This window comes from Oncorhynchus gorbuscha, linkage group LG11 (genome assembly GCF_021184085.1).
Source record: "Oncorhynchus gorbuscha isolate QuinsamMale2020 ecotype Even-year linkage group LG11, OgorEven_v1.0, whole genome shotgun sequence".
NCBI classification, from domain to species: Eukaryota; Metazoa; Chordata; class Actinopteri; order Salmoniformes; family Salmonidae; genus Oncorhynchus; species Oncorhynchus gorbuscha.
In genome coordinates this window covers 83492534-83510033 of record NC_060183.1, presented here as the reverse complement: position 1 = coordinate 83510033, position 17500 = coordinate 83492534, and the positions used below count along the sequence as shown (strand labels likewise).

Sequence of the window (17500 nt, the reverse complement as noted above, 5' to 3'; positions counted from 1 at the left end):
GTCTTTTACTAGCACCAACGCACCACAGGGTGTTCACAAAAGTTACGTTCCCAACCACAGGGAATCAAAAAGTACAATGGAAAAAATCACGACTAGGCACTAACACGTACCTCTACAACAGAGCCGAAGGTTACATAGAAATAATCCCGCACAACAACCAGGCGGGCCGGCTGTCTAATAAAGACAAACTAATTAAACATGAACAGGTGCTACCACTAAACATACAAGGAGGGGGAGGAAAAACAATCAGTGGCAGCTAATAGGCCGGTGACGACGACCGCCGAGCGCCACCCGCCCGGGAAGGGGAAACACCTTCGGTCGGACTCGTGAGAGTACCCCCCTGACGCGCGGCTCCAGCAGCGCGCTGACACCGGCCTCGAGGTCGCCCCGGAGGACGAGGTGCAGGGCGATCCGGATGGAGGCGATGGAAATCCCTCAACATGGATGGATCCAAGATGTCCCCCACCGGTACCCAGCACCTCTCCTCCGGACCGTACCCCTCCCGTCCACGAGGTACTGCAGGCCCCTCACCCGGCGTCTTGAGTCCAGAATGGCCCGGATCGTGTACGCTGGGGACCCCTCGATGTCCAGAGGGGGGGGAGGGACCTCCGGTACTTCACTGCCCTGCAGGGGACCAGCTACCACCAGCCTGAGGAGAGACACATGAAACGAGGGGTTAATACGATAATAGGAAGGGAGTTGTAATCGATAACACACCTCGTTTATTCTCCTCAGGACTTTAAAGGGCCCTACACACTGCGGACCCAGCTTCCGGCAGGGCAAGCGGAGAGATAGGTTTCGGGTCGAGAGCCAGACCCTGTCCCCTGGTACAAACACGGGGGCCTCACTGCGGTGGCGGTCAGCACCCCTCTTCTGCCGTCCACTCGCTTGTCGTAGAGATTCTTGGACGGCCCTCCAGGTCTCCTTGGAGTGCTGTACCCATTCCTCCACCGCAGGAGCCTTGGTCTGGCTCGGATGCCATGGTGCCAGAACCGGCTGGTACCCCAACACACACTGAAAAGGGGACACGTTAGTAGAGGAGTGGCGTAGTGAGTTCTGAGCCATTTCAGCCCAGGGAATGTATCGTGCCCACTCCCCTGGCCAATCCTGGCAATACGGCCGCAGAAACCTACCCACCTCCTGGTTCATTCTCTCCACCTGCCCATTACTCTCGGCGTGATAACCGGAGGTCAGGCTGACAGAGACCCCCAAGCGTTCCATGAACGCTCTCCATACCCGAGACGTGAATTGGGGGCCCCGATCAGAAACGATGTCCACCGGCACCCCGTAGTGCCGAAAGACATGGGTGAATAATGCCTCCGCAGTCTGTAGGGCTGTAGGGATACCGGGCAACAGGAGGAGACGGCAGGACTTAGAGAACCGATCCACAATCACTAGAACCGTGGTGTTCCCCTGAGACGGCGGAAGATCGGTCAGGAAATCTATGGACAGATGTGACCATGGCCGCTGTGGAACGGGGAGGGGTTGTAGCTTCCCTCTAGGAAGGTGCCTAGGAGCCTTACTCTGAGCGCACACTGAACAGGAGGAGACATAACCCTTAACGTCCTTCGCCAACGTAGGCCACCAATACCTCCCCTGAAGGCTCCCCACTGTCCTCGTCACCCCAGGGTGACCCGAGGAGGGTAGGACGTGAGCCCACCGAATCAGTTTGTCCCGAACACCAAGCGGCACGTACCTTCGCCCCGCTGGACACTGAGGAGGCGCGTGTTCAGCCCGTAACGCCCGCTCGATGTCTGAGTCCACCTCCCATACCACTGGAGCTACCAGCTTTGAGGCGGGAAGGATGGGAGTAGGTTCGGTGGACCCATCCTCCGTGTCGTAAAGGTGGGACAGTGCGTCAGCCTTCACATTCTGGGAGCTCGGTCTATTAAACAAAGTAAACTGGAACCGGGTGAAGAATATGGCCCACCTTGCCTGACGTGGGTTAAGTCTCCTAGCTGCCCGAATATACTCCAGATTCTGGTGGTCGGTCCAGATGAGAAAAGGGTGCTTAGCCCCCTCAAGCCAGTGTCTTCACACCTTCAGAGCTCTAACCACCGCTAGCAACTCCCGGTCCCCCACATCATAGTTACGCTCCGCTGGGCTGAGCTTCCTTGAGAAGAAAGCGCAGGGGCGGAGTTTTGGTGGCGTACCCGAGCGCTGTGATAGCACGGCACCCACCCCAGCCTCGGACGCGTCCACCTCCACTATGAATGCTAGAGAGGGGTCCGGATGCGCCAACACTGGCGCATCAGTGAACAGCGCCATCAACTTGTTGAATGCTCTGTCCGCCTCTGCTGACCACTGCAACCGCACCGGGCCCCCCTTCAGCAGTGAGGTGATGGGAGCCGCTATCTGGCCAAAACCCCGGATAAACCTCCGGTAGTAGTTGGCAAAACCCCAAAACCGCTGCACCTCCTTTACCGTGGTTGGAGTCGGCCAATTACGCACGGCCCTAATGCGGTCACCCTCCATCACTACCCCCGAGGTGGAAATGCGATAACCCAGAAAGGAGACGGCTCGTTTGGAGAACACACACTTCTCAGCCTTGACGTATAGGTCATGCTCCAGCAGTCTACCAAGCACCTTGCGCACCAGAGACACATGCGCGGTGTGAGTGGCCGAGTAAATCAGAATGTCATCGATATAAACAACCACTCCCTGCCCGCACAGGTCCCTGAGAATCTCGTCTACAAAGGATTGAAAGACGGCTGGAGCATTTTTTAACCCATACGGCATGACGAGGTACTCATAGTGGCCGGATGTAGTACTAAATGCGGTTTTCCACTCGTCTCCCTTCCGAATACACACTAGACTATACGCGCTCCTGAGATCCAGTTTTGTGAAGAACTGCGCTCCGTGGAACGATTCCACCGCCGTAGCGATGAGAGGTAGAGGGTAACTATACCCCACTGTGATGGCGTTTAGACCTCTATAATCGATACACGGACGCAAACCTCCCTCCTTTTTCCTCACAAAAGAGAAACTAGAGGAGACGGGTGAAATGGAGGGCCGAATGTACCCCTGTCCCAGCGACTCCGTGACATATGTCTCCATTGCCAACGTCTCCTCCTGGGACAGCGGGGACACGTGACTCTTGGGAAGCGCAGCGTCTACCTGGAGATCTATCGTACAATCCCTTCCCGGTCGATAAGGTGGTAATTTTGCCAAATCGGCATACTCGGGGGGAATGCACACCGTGGAACCCTGGTCTGGACTCTCCACCGACGTGGCCCCGATGGAAACTCCCAAACACCTTCCAGAACACTCCTCTGACCACCCCTGGAGAACCCCCTGTCTCCATGAAATTTTAGGATTGTGCCGGGCCAGCCAGGGAGTCCCCAGCACCACTGGAAACGCAGGCGAATCAATAATAAAAAAACTGATACGCTCCCTATGATTCCCCTGCGTCACCATGTCCAGTGGGACCGTGGTCTCCCTGACCATCCCTGACCCTAATGGCCGGCTATCTAGGGAGTGCATTGGGAAAGGAGAATCTATCGGCACCAGCGGAACTCCTAACTTAAGGGCAAGTCCACGATCCATAAAGTTCCCAGCTGCGCCTGAATCGACTAGCGCCCTATGCTGGGAAGAGGGAAAAAAGTGAAGGAAAGAGGTTAAGACAAACATGTGGCCAACAAGGGGTTCTGGGTGAGTTTGATGCTGACTCACCTGGGGTGACCGAGAAGCGTTCCGCCCGACATCTCTACTCCCAGATGGACCCCCCCAGCACCGATCAGACGTGTGCCCTCTCCGACCACAGTTGGTGCAGGGAAGGCCTCCTCCTCCGGTACCCCTCGGCGTATCCCCTCCCAACTCCATTGGAATGGGAGCGGAGGGGCTGGGTGGTGGAACGCTCAGAACCCTCTCTGAACGCCCGCGGGCAGCCAGCAGATTATCCAGTCGAATGGACATGTCGATCAGCTGATCCAGTGACAGAGTGGTGTCCCGACACGCTAACTCCCGGCGGACGTCCTCTCGGAGACTACACCTGTAGTGGTCTATAAGGGCCCTGTCGTTCCACCCAGATCCGGCTGCCAAGGTCCGGAACTCCACGCGTAATCCTGGGCGCTCCTCCTCTCCTGCCTAAGATTAAATAGTCGTTCTCCCACCGCTCGGCCGTCTAGAGGGTGATCAAACACGGCACGGAAGCGGCAGGAAAACTCTGTGTAGTGCTCCCGCGCTGAGTCTGGGCCATTCCAGACTGCGTTCGCCCACTCCAGAGCACGACCCGTGAGGCAGGAGATGAGGACACTCACCCTCTCTGCTCCTGAGGGAGTGGGTCTGATGGTGGCCAGGTATAGCTCCAGCTGAAGCAGAAACCCCTGGCAACCCGCCGCCGCTCCATCATAAGCCCTCGGTAGCGTCAGACGGAGGGTGCTGGAGTCGGGAGATGGGGAGTCCGGAACCGTGGGTGCCGAAGGTGGAGAGAGGAGACCACTCCTCTCCCATTTGTCCATTCTCTCCATCACTTGATCCATCGCGGATCCGATCCGATGGAGGACGGTGGTGTGGTGGAGAACCCGTTCCTCCATCGATGGGAGAGGGTTGGCTGCTGCTCCTGCTGACTCCATTCAATCTGATAGGTGCGGGATTCTGTAATGCTCCGGGTGTCGCGGGTGTGGAGTCAAATGCAGGAGACAGAGTTCAATGCTGTGCGTCTTTTAATAGCACCAACGCACCACAGGGTGCTCACAAAAATTACGTTCCCAACCACAGGGAATCAAAAAGCACAATGGAAAAAATCACGACTAGGCACTAACACGTACCTCTACAACAGAGCCGAAGGTTACATAGAAATAATCCCGCACAACAACCAGGCGGGCCGGCTGTCTAATAAAGACAAACTAATTAAACATGAACAGGTGCTACCACTAAACATACAAGGAGGGGGAGGAAAAACAATCAGTGGCAGCTAATAGGCCGGTGACGACGACCGCCGAGCTCCACCCGCCCGGGAAGGGGAACCACCCTCGGTCGGACTCGTGACACCTAGAGAACCAGAATATCAGGACACGAGTCCTGAACCCAAACGCACGTTTAGGTGCAATAGCCCAAGTCACCTCGGAGATTTAAAGTCATAAGGGGTATTCAGCTCATTCAATTAAGAAACTTAATCATCTGCCAGCTATTTGTTGAGTTAGGTGAGACTTTGCCAAGGCCCCTGGCCAACCACGTGAGAGCAGAGCAGACTGAGCATTTCACAGACCTCCCTCAAGTTGCTGGATAAAGGGTGCTGGGGGGCCGGAACTAGGAGAGCAATATTGACAGAGCAGTCACTGATCATCACTTAAAATAGTATATATATATATATATTTTAATCCATCTCAGGTCCCATGCCCATCTAGTCAGTGAGACTTGAATGGGGATGAAGAGGTGCTGAAATCCTCTGGGATTACAGTTTCTGCAGGAGGGATTATATGGATTGAATGGTATTTTGGAAAAGACATCTAATGCCTTTTCCAGTGCTTTCTTCTGATCCTGTCTCTCCTTACTGGGAGTCTGTTTCTGTGTGTGTGTGTGTGTCTGTGTCTGTGTCTGTGTCTGTGTCTGTGTCTGTGTCTGTGTCTGTGTCTGTGTCTGTGTCTGTGTCTGTGTCTGTGTCTGTGTCTGTCTGTGTCTGTGTCTGTGTCTGTGTCTGTGTCTGTGTCTGTGTCTGTGTCTGTGTCTGTGTCTGTCTGTGTCTGTGTCTGTCTGTGTCTGTCTGTGTCTGTCTGTGTCTGTCTGTGTCTGTCTGTGTCTGTCTGTGTGTCTGTGTCTGTGTCTGTGTCTGTGTCTGTGTGTCTGTCTGTCTGTCTGTCTGCGTCTGTCTGTGTCTGTCTGTGTCTGTGTCTGTGTCTGTGTCTGTGTCTGTGTCTGTGTGTATTTCCGTTGCTTACTCTGTTTCTCTGTCTGTTGTTTGAGGAAACAGTCTCTGTGTGTCTGTGTTAAATTAAAGGGAGTATTCTTTAACTGTGTCTGTTGTTGTTTCAGGGAGAGGTCTGTGAACGTGTCTGTTGTTGTTTCAGGGGAGAGGTCTGTGAACGTGTCTGTTGTTGTTTCAGGGAGAGGTCTGTGAACGTGTCGGAGCCAGAGACCCTCCAGATGACTGTCAGTAACCTGAAGCCAGAGGAAACCTACTCCTTCAGAGTGGTGGCCTACAACGACAACGGGCCCGGAGAGAGATCCGAGACACTCAAACTCACCACGCAGCCTGAGTGTAAGCCTAGTTGAGCCCTGCTCAGTATTCTCACCCGGAGCAGAAATACAGCCTCGTCCCACATAGGCTCCAAGTATAAGTCATACTGACAAAACTTCACATAGCCAGAGCATTGCCCAGTTCATAGTCAACACACAAACCAAATCAGATTTTATTGGTTGAATACACATATTTGTCAGATGTTATTGTGGGTGTAGTGAAATGCTTGTGTTCCTTAGCACCAACAGTGCAGTAGTATCTAACAATACACAACAATGCACACGAATCTAAAAGTAAAATAATGGAATTAATAAATATATAAATATTAGGATAAGCAATGTCGTAGTCAGGAGTATAAATGTATATATACACTATCCGTTAAAAGTTTGGACACACCTACTCATTCCAGGGTTTTTCTTTATTTTTACTATTTTCTACATTGTAATATAATAGTGAAGACATCAACACTATGAAATAACACATATGGAATCATGTAATAACCAAAAAAGTGTTAAAACAAATAAAAATACATTTTAGATTTGAGATTCTTCAAATAGCCACCCTTTGCCTTTATGACAGCTTATGCGCACACTTGGCATTCTCTCAACCAGCTTCACCTGGAATGCCACCCGGCTGCTTTTCCTTCACTCTTGCGGTCTGACTCAGATCAAACCATCTCAATAGGGGTTGAGGTAGTGGGATTGTGGAGGTACACAACTAATTCATACAGGATTACAGTCTAGTCACGAAACCCAACCAGAGGTGAAGGCAAAGGACCCACCGCTCCCACGAAACCAGTAATGACCTGGTTTTCCAATGCAGGAGATGAACACCAAGTAATCTGAGCAGTTTCACTGCAGCTCAATCCCCCCGTTCTACCAGTATAAAGTGTTGGTTGTTTTGCTCTCTTACGACACCCACATGCTGACCGGCAGTCATCTGAACCTACTGTCGTGGACGTCCACATTTTTTTAAAGAGGTCTTCTCACGAAACCGACTGTCCAGACTGAACCGTTGGAGCTACAAACCAATATCTACAGAGGATACTTTGGCGAACATTTGTTGGTTCGGTTGTTTTGATCTACGAGGCACAAAAGCTTCATGGGACTCGTCTGAAGGTAACCCAGTACCGGGTTGAAGGTAACCCAGTACCAGGCTGAAGGTAACCCAGTACCGGGCTGAAGGTAACCCAGTACCGGGCTGAAGGTAACCCAGTACCAAGCTGAAGGTAACCCAGTACCGGGCTGAAGGTAACCCAGTACCAGGCTGAAGGTAACCCAGTACCGGGCTGAGGGTAACCCAGTACCAGGCTGAAGGTAACCCAGTACCGGGCTGAAGGTAACCCAGTACCGGGCTGAAGGTAACCCAGTACCGGGCTGAAGGTAACCCAGTACCGGGCTGAAGGTAACCCAGTACCGGGCTGAAGGTAACCCAGTACCGGGCTGAAGATAACCCAGTACCGGGCTGAAGGTAACCCAGTACCGGGCTGAAGGTATCCCAGTACCGGGCTGAAGGTAACCCAGTACTAGGCTGAAGGTAACCCAGTACCGGGCTGAAGGTTACCCAGTACCGGGCTGTAAAAACGGGACCAAACATTATATCTGTTTGGGATTCCCCCCTGTCCCCTCCGTCCAACCTCCCTGTCCCCCGTCCTCCTCCCCGTCCCCCCGTCCGTCCCCCTGTCCCCCCGCCCCCCCTGTCCCCCCCGGCCATCCGCTCAAGCAAAAATGGTCCCGCGGCTGAAACGAGTTGATGATCCCTGGACCTGCAGGGTAGAATAACATCAAGTAACATCAAGGCGGTGGCCCGTTCCTGTAGGTTCATGCTCTACAACATCCGCAGAGTACGACCCTGCCTCACACAGGAAGCGGCGCAGGTCCTAATCCAGGCACTTGTCATCTCCCGTCTGGATTACTGCAACTCGCTGTTGGCTGGGCTCCCTGCCTGTGCCATTAAACCCCTACAACTCATCCAGAACGCCGCAGCCCGTCTGGTGTTCTACCTTCCCAAGTTCTCTCACGTCACCCCGCTCCTCCGTTCTCTCCACTGGCTTCCAGTTGAAGCTCGCATCCGCTACAAGACCATGGTGCTTGCCTACGGAGCTGTGAGGGGAACGGCACCTCAGTACCTCCAGGCTCTGATCAGGCCCTACACCCAAATAAGGGCACTGCGTTCATCCACCTCTGGCCTGCTCGCCTCCCTACCACTGAGGAAGTACAGTTCCCGCTCAGCCCAGTCAAAACTGTTCGCTGCTCTGGCTCCCCAATGGTGGAACAAACTCCCTCACGACGCCAGGACAGCGGAGTCAATCACCACCTTCCGGAGACACCTGAAACCCCACCTCTTTAAGGAATACCTAGGATAGGATAAAGTAATCCTTCTCACCCCCCCCCCCCCTTAAAATATTTAGATGCACTATTGTATAAGGTGAATGCACCAATTTGTAAGTCGCTCTGGATAAGAGCGTCTGCTAAATGACTTAAATGTAAATGTAAAAAAAAATGTAGAAGGGAGGTAACATGACATTCCTCATCTGCTGCTCCAAATACAGTATCACACTAGTACACCAGTAGTCTCACACACACACACACATCTACACACTCACAAAATCATCTCTATATTTACTCCATGATTCTGAGCAGAGATCAGCTATAGATTATTCTATATAAGGAGAAGAGTAAAACCCTGCCAAACCAAAGACGGATTAGCCAGCGGATTTGGGGTGTTTTTAGGGCACATGGAGTGTAATTGAATTATTTCAGTCTCTTTCTCTGCCCCGGTCTGAAGCAGCAGTATACAAGGTGGTATTACAGCGTGTGGAAGCTGATTCCAATCTCACCTGATCCTTCCTTAGTTCTCCTCTCACTGGGGCCCTCATCTATCCAGCCTGCCAGATCACATTGTTCTATAAGACCTTGTGGAGGTGGAAAACATACCATTCAAATATCTGCGGCTCACCTTTTTAAATCACGCTATCCTATTAAAACCTTTTAATATGGCACGGACACCTTTAAAGTAATCATTAAAGACCCAGTGCAGTCACAAACGTGATTCACCTGTGTTTTATATATATTTAAACGCCATGACTCTGGAATAATACTGGAAAATTATGAAAATTATGGAAATTATGGAAATTATGGAAATTATGGAAATTATGTTAACGCCTTTTAACTATAAAAACTGTTTGAATTAGTTAATTGACCAATAAGGAAGAGAGTTCCATACCTCACTACCAATAATAGTCCCCCCCCCCGTTCAGACCACTCCCAGATAGTCCTAGAGGAATTATTGCTTGAAAAATGGTTCTTTGTTATTAAGGAGCTGTTTTTGTTTATTTTTGACCATTTTTAATTGAAAACAATCACAGTGAAGGTGCTTAATTGTTACCCAGATATGATTTGATTTTGAGATCAAAATGGCTGCATTGGACCTTTAAGTAACTGAACGTCAGTTTAAACAAACAGGAAATAGTGTGTGTGTGTGTGTGTGTGTGTGTGTGTGTGTGTGTGTGTGTGTGTGTGTGTGTGTGTGTGTGTGTGTGTGTGGTGTGTGGTGTGTGGTGTGTGTGTGTGTGTGTGTGTGTGTGTGTGTGTGGGTGTGTGGGTGTGTGTGTGTGTTTCTGATCCGTTCATGTGTTCCTGTCCCAGCAGTGCAGGTCCCCGGGCCGGTGGAGAACCTCCAGGTAGAGTCCATCTCTCCCACCTCCATCCAGGCCTCCTGGGACGCCCCGGGCTACGCCAACGGGCCCCTGCTGGGGTACAGACTGCTCTGGACCGAGACACCCTCTGGGAAGGAACAGGTACATGGCTCTCATGGTCCAATCAACATCAGCCCACCTGACACACATATATAATCACATGAATAAACAGTCTATAGCCATATATATAATCACATGAATAAACAGTCTATAGCCATATATATATATAACCATAAGAATGAACAGTCTATAGTCATATATATATATATATATATATATATATATATATATATATATATATATATATATATATATATATATATATATATATATAACCATATGAATGAACAGTCTATAGCCATATATATAATCACATGAATAAACAGTCTATAGCCATATATATATATAACCATATGAATGAACAGTCTATAGTCATATATATATATATATATATATATAACCATAAGAATGAACAGTCTATAGTCATATATATATATATATATATATATATATATATATATATATATATATAACCATAAGAATAAACAGTCTATAGTCATATATATATATATATAACCATAAGAATAAACAGTCTATAGCCATATATATATATAACCATAAGAATGAACAGTCTATAGTCATATATATATATATATATATATATATATATATATATATATATATATATAACCATAAGAATAAACAGTCTATAGCCATATATATATATAACCATAAGAATGAACAGTCTATAGTCATATATATATATATATATAACCATATGAATGAACAGTCTATAGTCATATATATATATATATATATATATATATATATATATATATAACCAGATGAATGAACAGTCTATAGTCATATATATATATATATATATATATATATAACCATATGAATGAACAGTCTATAGTCATATATATATATATATATATATATATATATATATATATATATATATATATATATATATATATATAACCAGATGAATGAACAGTCTATAGTCATATATATATATATATATATATATATATATATATATATATATATAACCAGATGAATGAACTGTCTACAGCTCTGGGTCACATTAGTTTTCTGAAAACAGTTAAGTCATTCGCAGCTTGAATTTAATCTCAATAGGTGATAAAAAAATAACAGACGTTTTGAGGGATCATCATGGGATCATCATCATCAGCATCAGCATCATCAGCATCATCATCATCATCAGCACCATCATCACCATCATGACCATCATCATCAGCGCCATCATCATCATCATCATCATCATCATCATCATCATCATCATCATCATCATCATCATCATCATCACCATCATCACCATCAGCATCAGCATCATCATCAGCATCATCATCAGCATCATCAGCATCATCATCACCATCATCATCATCAGCACCATCATCACCATCATGACCATCATCATCGGCGCCATCATCATCATCATCACCATCATCATCACCATCATCGTCGCCATCATCATCATCACCATCATCACCATCAGCATCATCATCATCATCACCATCATCATCATCATCATCATCATCATCATCATCATCATCATCAGCATCATCATCAGCATCATCAGCATCATCATCACCATCATCATCATCAGCACCATCATCACCATCATGACCATCATCATCGGCGCCATCATCATCATCATCACCATCATCATCACCATCATCGTCGCCATCATCATCATCACCATCATCACCATCAGCATCATCATCATCATCATCATCATCATCATCCATCATCATCCATCATCACCATCATCACCATCATCCATCATCACCATCATCACCATCATCATCATCAGCATCATCATCAGCATCATCATTTGAGTAGAGAAGCCACTGTCCCTGACCATTGAAGCTTTTAGCAAAGTGAACATGTGGACCAGTTGTATAATACCCCTGTGGAATGTTCTCAGATTTGACATATCCATGAATTCCCTCACTTCGTCGTGTAAATGGCTTTATGGTAAGAAAACACACGTTCCAACAAAGTGGACATTTCAAAGTCAGCCAGCGTATAGAGGAAAACAAAGAGCTTTTATTCTGCCCTGCTCTCTGAACAGCTGCTTAGAGGTTGATGTATACCTAACCATTCTGGTCCACTTCTGTTGTGCCAACAGCAAATGACAGATGTTTATCATACTCTATTTGTTTAGCTGTATACAATTCTAGTTCATGTCTCCCTGGAAAGCACTATACAAACACACACACTGGCAGTGTAGAAACCACAGGAGCATCTAGTCTCAGTGTGATGTAGAGAAGAGCAACAGCGTGTTTTCTCTCTCTCTCTCTCTCTCTCTCTCTCTCTCTCTCTCTCTCTCTCTCTCTCTCTCTCTCTCTCTCTCTCTCTCTCTCTCTCTCTGTCTCTCTCTCTCTCTCTCTCTCTCTCTCTCTCTCTCTCTCTCTCTCTCTCTCTCTCTCTCTCTCTCTCTCTCTCTCTCTCTCTCTCTCTGTCTCTCTCTCTCTCTCTCTCTGTCTCTCTCTCTCTCTCTCTCTCTCTCTCTCTCTCTCTCTCTCTCTCTCTCTCTCTCTCTCTCTCTCTCTCTCTCTCTCTCTCTCTCTCTCTCTCTCTCTCTCTCTCTCTCTCTCTCTCTCTCTCTCTCTCTCTCTCTCTCTCTCTCTCTCTCTCTCTCTCTCAATTCAATTCAAGGGGCTTTATTGGCATGGGAAACATATGTTTGCATTGCCAAAGCAAGTGAGATGGATGAATAAAAGTTAAATAAACAGTAAATATTACACTCACAAATGTCATATTATGTCTATATACAGTCTATATACAGTGTCGTAACGTTAGTTAGTAAATCAACAGAAATATGGGTTGTATTTACAATGGTGTTTGTTCTTCACTGGTTGCCCTTTTCTCGTGGCAACAGGTCACACATCTTGCTGCTGTGATGGCACACTGTGGTATTTCACCCAGTAGATATGGGAGTTTATCAAAATTGGGTTTGTTTTCAAGTTCTTTTTTGAATCTGTGTAACCTGAGGGAAATGTGTGTCTCTAATATGGTCATACGTTGGACAGGAGGTTAGGAAGTGCAGCTCAGTTTCCACCTCATTTTGTGGGCAGTGAGCACATAGCCGGTCTTCTCTTGAGAGCTTTCATTAAGGATACCATCAACACCACAGACCACAGGTTGGATCCAGTGGGTTCTGGTCGTCTCTAATAGTTGATTCTAAGATCTGTATTTGATCATGTATATGTTTTTGCTGTTTGTTCTTTGTTATAGAGCCAAAACGATCGGATAAGTTGTTTAGCCATACATCTCAGTTTTGGATAGATAATTCTTCACGTTATTGTTTGTTTAGTGTTTTCCAATTTTCCCCAGAAGTGGTTAGATGCTATGGATTCTTCAATTACATTGAGCTGATTTCTGATGTGCTGTTCCTTCTTTTTCCGTGGTGTATTTCTGTGTTGTTTTAGTGATTCACAATAGTGAAGGCGTAGACTCAGGTTTTCTGCATCGCTATGTTTTTGGTTGGACAGGTTTTGTAACGGCTGTTTGAAGAAAGGGACCAAGGTGCAGCGTGGTACGTGTTCATGATTTTTAATAAAACTGAACACTGGAACAAAAAAATAACAAAGAGGAAGAAACGAAACAGTTCTGTCTGGTGCAAAACAGGAAACAGGAAACAGGAAACAACTACCCACAAACACAGGTGGGAAACGGCTAAGTCTGGTCCTCAATCAGAGACAACGATAGACAGCTGCCTCTGATTGACAGAGACAACGATAGAGAGCTGCCTCTGATTGAGAGAGACAACGATAGACAGCTGCCTCTGATTGAGAGAGACAACGATAGACAGCTGCCTCTGATTGACAGAGACAACGATAGAGAGCTGCCTCTGATTGACAGAGACAACGATAGACAGCTGCCTCTGATTGACAGAGACAACAATAGACAGCTGCCTCTGATTGACAGAGACAACGATAGAGAGCTGCCTCTGATTGACAGAGACAACAATAGACAGCTGCCTCTGATTGACAGAGACAACGATAGAGAGCTGCCTCTGATTGACAGAGACAACGATAGACAGCTGCCTCTGATTGACAGAGACAACGATAGAGAGCTGCCTCTGAGAGAGACAACGATAGACAGCTGCCTCTGATTGAGAGAGACAACGATAGACAGCTGCCTCTGATTGACAGAGACAACGATAGAGAGCTGCCTCTGATTGACAGAGACAACGATAGACAGCTGCCTCTGATTGACAGAGACAACAATAGACAGCTGCCTCTGATTGACAGAGACAACGATAGAGAGCTGCCTCTGATTGACAGAGACAACGATAGACAGCTGCCTCTGATTGACAGAGACAACGATAGACAGCTGCCTCTGATTGACAGAGACAACGATAGACAGCTGCCTCTGATTGACAGAGACAACGATAGACAGCTGCCTCTGATTGACAGAGACAACGATAGACAGCTGCCTCTGATTGACAGAGACAACGATAGACAGCTGCCTCTGATTGACAGAGACAACGATAGAGAGCTGCTTCTGATTGACAGAGACAACGATAGACAGCTGCCTCTGATTGACAGAGACAACGATAGAGAGCTGCCTCTGATTGACAGAGACAACGATAGACAGCTGCCTCTGATTGACAGAGACAACGATAGACAGCTGCCTCTGATTGACAGAGACAACGATAGACAGCTGCCTCTGATTGACAGAGACAACGATAGACAGCTGCCTCTGATTGACAGAGACAACGATAGAGAGCTGCTTCTGATTGACAGAGACAACGATAGACAGCTGCCTCTGATTGACAGAGACAACGATAGAGAGCTGCCTCTGATAGCCAAATTTGAATAGTTATTTCAATTTGAATTAGCTTTTTAATGGTGTAGTATGCCCTGCGTGCTTTCTCTCTCAGTTCATTCACTGCCTCATTAAGGTGTCCAGTTGAGTTTATTTTTAACCTCAGTAACTGTAGTGTGTGCAGTTGAGTTTATTTTTAACCTCAGTAACTGTAGTGTGTACAGTACTCTATATATTTAAACCTCAGTAACTGTAGTGTGTACAGTACTCTATATAGTTAAACCTCAGTAATTGTATTGTGAGCAGTACTCTATATATTTAAACCTCAGTAATTGTAGTGTGTGCAGTACTCTATATATTTAAACCTCAGTAATTGTAGTGTGTGCAGTACTCTATATATGTTGTACCAATTGAGACCTTTGCTCTAATTCCCTGAGATCTGTAACTTCTCTGGAAAATCATTATTCTTTTTTGGGGGTTTACTGCCAGGGCCCAGGTCTAATGAGGTGGACTTCAACAGGAGATATATATTGATGAGGATAATGAGGTTGACTTCAACAGGAGATATATATTGATGAGGATAATGAGGTTGACTTCTACAGGAGATACATATTGATGAGGATAATGAGGTTGACTTCTACAGGAGATACATATTGATGAGGATAATGAGGTTGACTTCTACAGGAGATACATATTGATGAGGATAATGAGGTCAACTTCTACAGGAGATACATAGTGATGAGACTAATGAGGTCGACTTCTACAGGAGATACATAGTGATGAGACTAATGAGGTCGACTTCTACAGGAGATACATAGTGATGAGACTAATGAGGTCGACTTCTACAGGAGATACATTTTGATGAGGATAATGAGGTTGACTTCTACAGGAGATACATAGTGATGAGACTAATGAGGTCGACTTCTACAGGAGATACATTTCAATATTATCGCTTGCACAGTGCTCCTTGGGATGTTTAAAGCTTGGGAAATATTTTGTATCCAAATCCGGCTTTAAACTTCTTCACAACAGTATCTCGGACCTGCCTGGTGTGTTCCTTGTTCTTCATGATGCTCTCTGCGCTTTTAACGGACCTCTGAGACTATCACAGTGCAGGTGCATTTATACGGAGACTTGATTACACACAGGTGGAATGTATTTATCATCATTAGTCATTTAGGTAAACATTGGATCATTCAGAGATCCTCACTGAACTTGTGGAGAGAGTTTGCTGCACTGAAAGTAAAGGGGCTGAATAATTTTGCACGCCCAATTTTTCAGTTTTTGATTTGTTAAAAAAGTTTGAAATATCCAATAAATGTCGTTCCACTTCATGATTGTGTCCCACTTGTTGTTGATTCTTCACAAAAAAAATAAAGTTTTATATCTTTATGTTTGAAGCTTGAAAGGTGGCAAAGTTCAAGGGGGCCGAATACTTTCGCAAGGCACTGTATATGCCGTAAGGCCGGCACGCCACTTACGGGATGTGGCTTTTTGAAGAGTTTCTTTTTTACAACACTGTCATCCAGTCCCGTGCTGTGGGTCCAGCTAGCCTATGTTCATGCCTGTTAGGCGTGGGGTGTACCAGGCTGGGTCATCTGATGCGGAACCGATTATCTCGCCTACTGAGGAAGGTCGTCTCTGAGGTCTGTGATTCCTTGCCAGTACTTCATCGGCAGTATGTGACTGATACTTCCAATTCTTATTGGTGGATGGCGGGTCTGGATGATGTGTTGAATGTTAGTGCTGCGGTGGGCGGGGGGTCATTAGAGGAGGATGGAGGGTCTGGATGATGTGTTGATTGTTAGTGTTGCAGTGGGGGCTTTAGAGGAGGATGTGGGGATGCTGCTTTCCTTCCATACCCTGGAGCTGGGGAGGTTCAAGGAGCTGGAGGAGATCAAGGAGCTGGGGGAGTTCAAGGAGCTGGGGGAGATCAAGGAGCTGGGGAGATCAAGGAGCTGGGGAGTTCAAGGAGCTGGGGGAGATCAAGGCTCTGGGGGAGTTCAAGGAGCTGGGGGAGATCAAGGCTCTGGGGAGTTCAAGGCTCTGAGGGAGTTCAAGGAGATGGGGAGTTCAATGCTCTGGGGAGTTCAATGCTCTGGGGGAGATCAAGGCTCTGGGGAGTTCAATGCTCTGGGGAGATCAAGGCTCTGGGGAGTTCAATGCTCTGGGGGAGATCAGGGAGCTGGGAGATGGGGAGTTCAATGCTCTGGGGAGATCAAGGCTCTGGGGAGTTCAAGGAGATGGGGAGTTCAATGCTCTGGGGAGTTCAATGCTCTGGGGAGTTCAAGGAGATGGGGAGTTCAAGGAGCTGGGGAAGATCAAGGCTCTGGGGGAGTTCAATGCTCTGGGGAGATCAGGGAGCTGGGAGATGGGGAGTTCAATGCTCTGGGGAGATCAAGGAGATGGGGAGTTCAAGGAGCTGGGGAGATCAAGGAGATGGGGAGTTCAATGCTCTGGGGGAGTTCAAGGAGCTGGGGGAGATCAAGGCTCTGGGGGAGTTCAAGGAGCTGGGGGAGTTCAAGGAGCTGGGGGAGATCAAGGATCTTGGGGAGTTCAAGGAGCTGGGGGAGATCAAGGCTCTGGGGGAGTTCAAGGAGCTGGGGGAGATCAAGGCTCTGGGGGAGTTCAAGGAGCTGGGGGAGTTCAAGGCGCTGGGGAAGAAGGCCATGTACATAATATGTGTAATAGTGTCTCGTGCTTCTACCCTGGAAGAGGTCAAAGCCACGAGGTGGACGGGGGTGTTTGGTCCAGGTGCCTCCCCAAGAGGCTGTTGGCGATCTTTATATAAACTGCCTATTGAAAAGAACACAGCTCAT

At 47.4% G+C, this 17500-nt stretch overlaps 1 protein-coding gene across 1 annotated transcript in view; it reads left to right on the top strand.

Moving 5' to 3' along the window:
- LOC124047738 (netrin receptor DCC-like) overlaps window positions 1-17500 on the top strand; it is a 434005-nt gene that overhangs the window by 349016 nt on the left and 67489 nt on the right. Inside the window, exons 9-10 of the mRNA XM_046368043.1 lie at window positions 6045-6199; window positions 9829-9977. Coding sequence (XP_046223999.1) covers window positions 6045-6199; window positions 9829-9977 — 304 coding nt within the window. The remainder of the gene's footprint in view (window positions 1-6044; window positions 6200-9828; window positions 9978-17500) is intronic.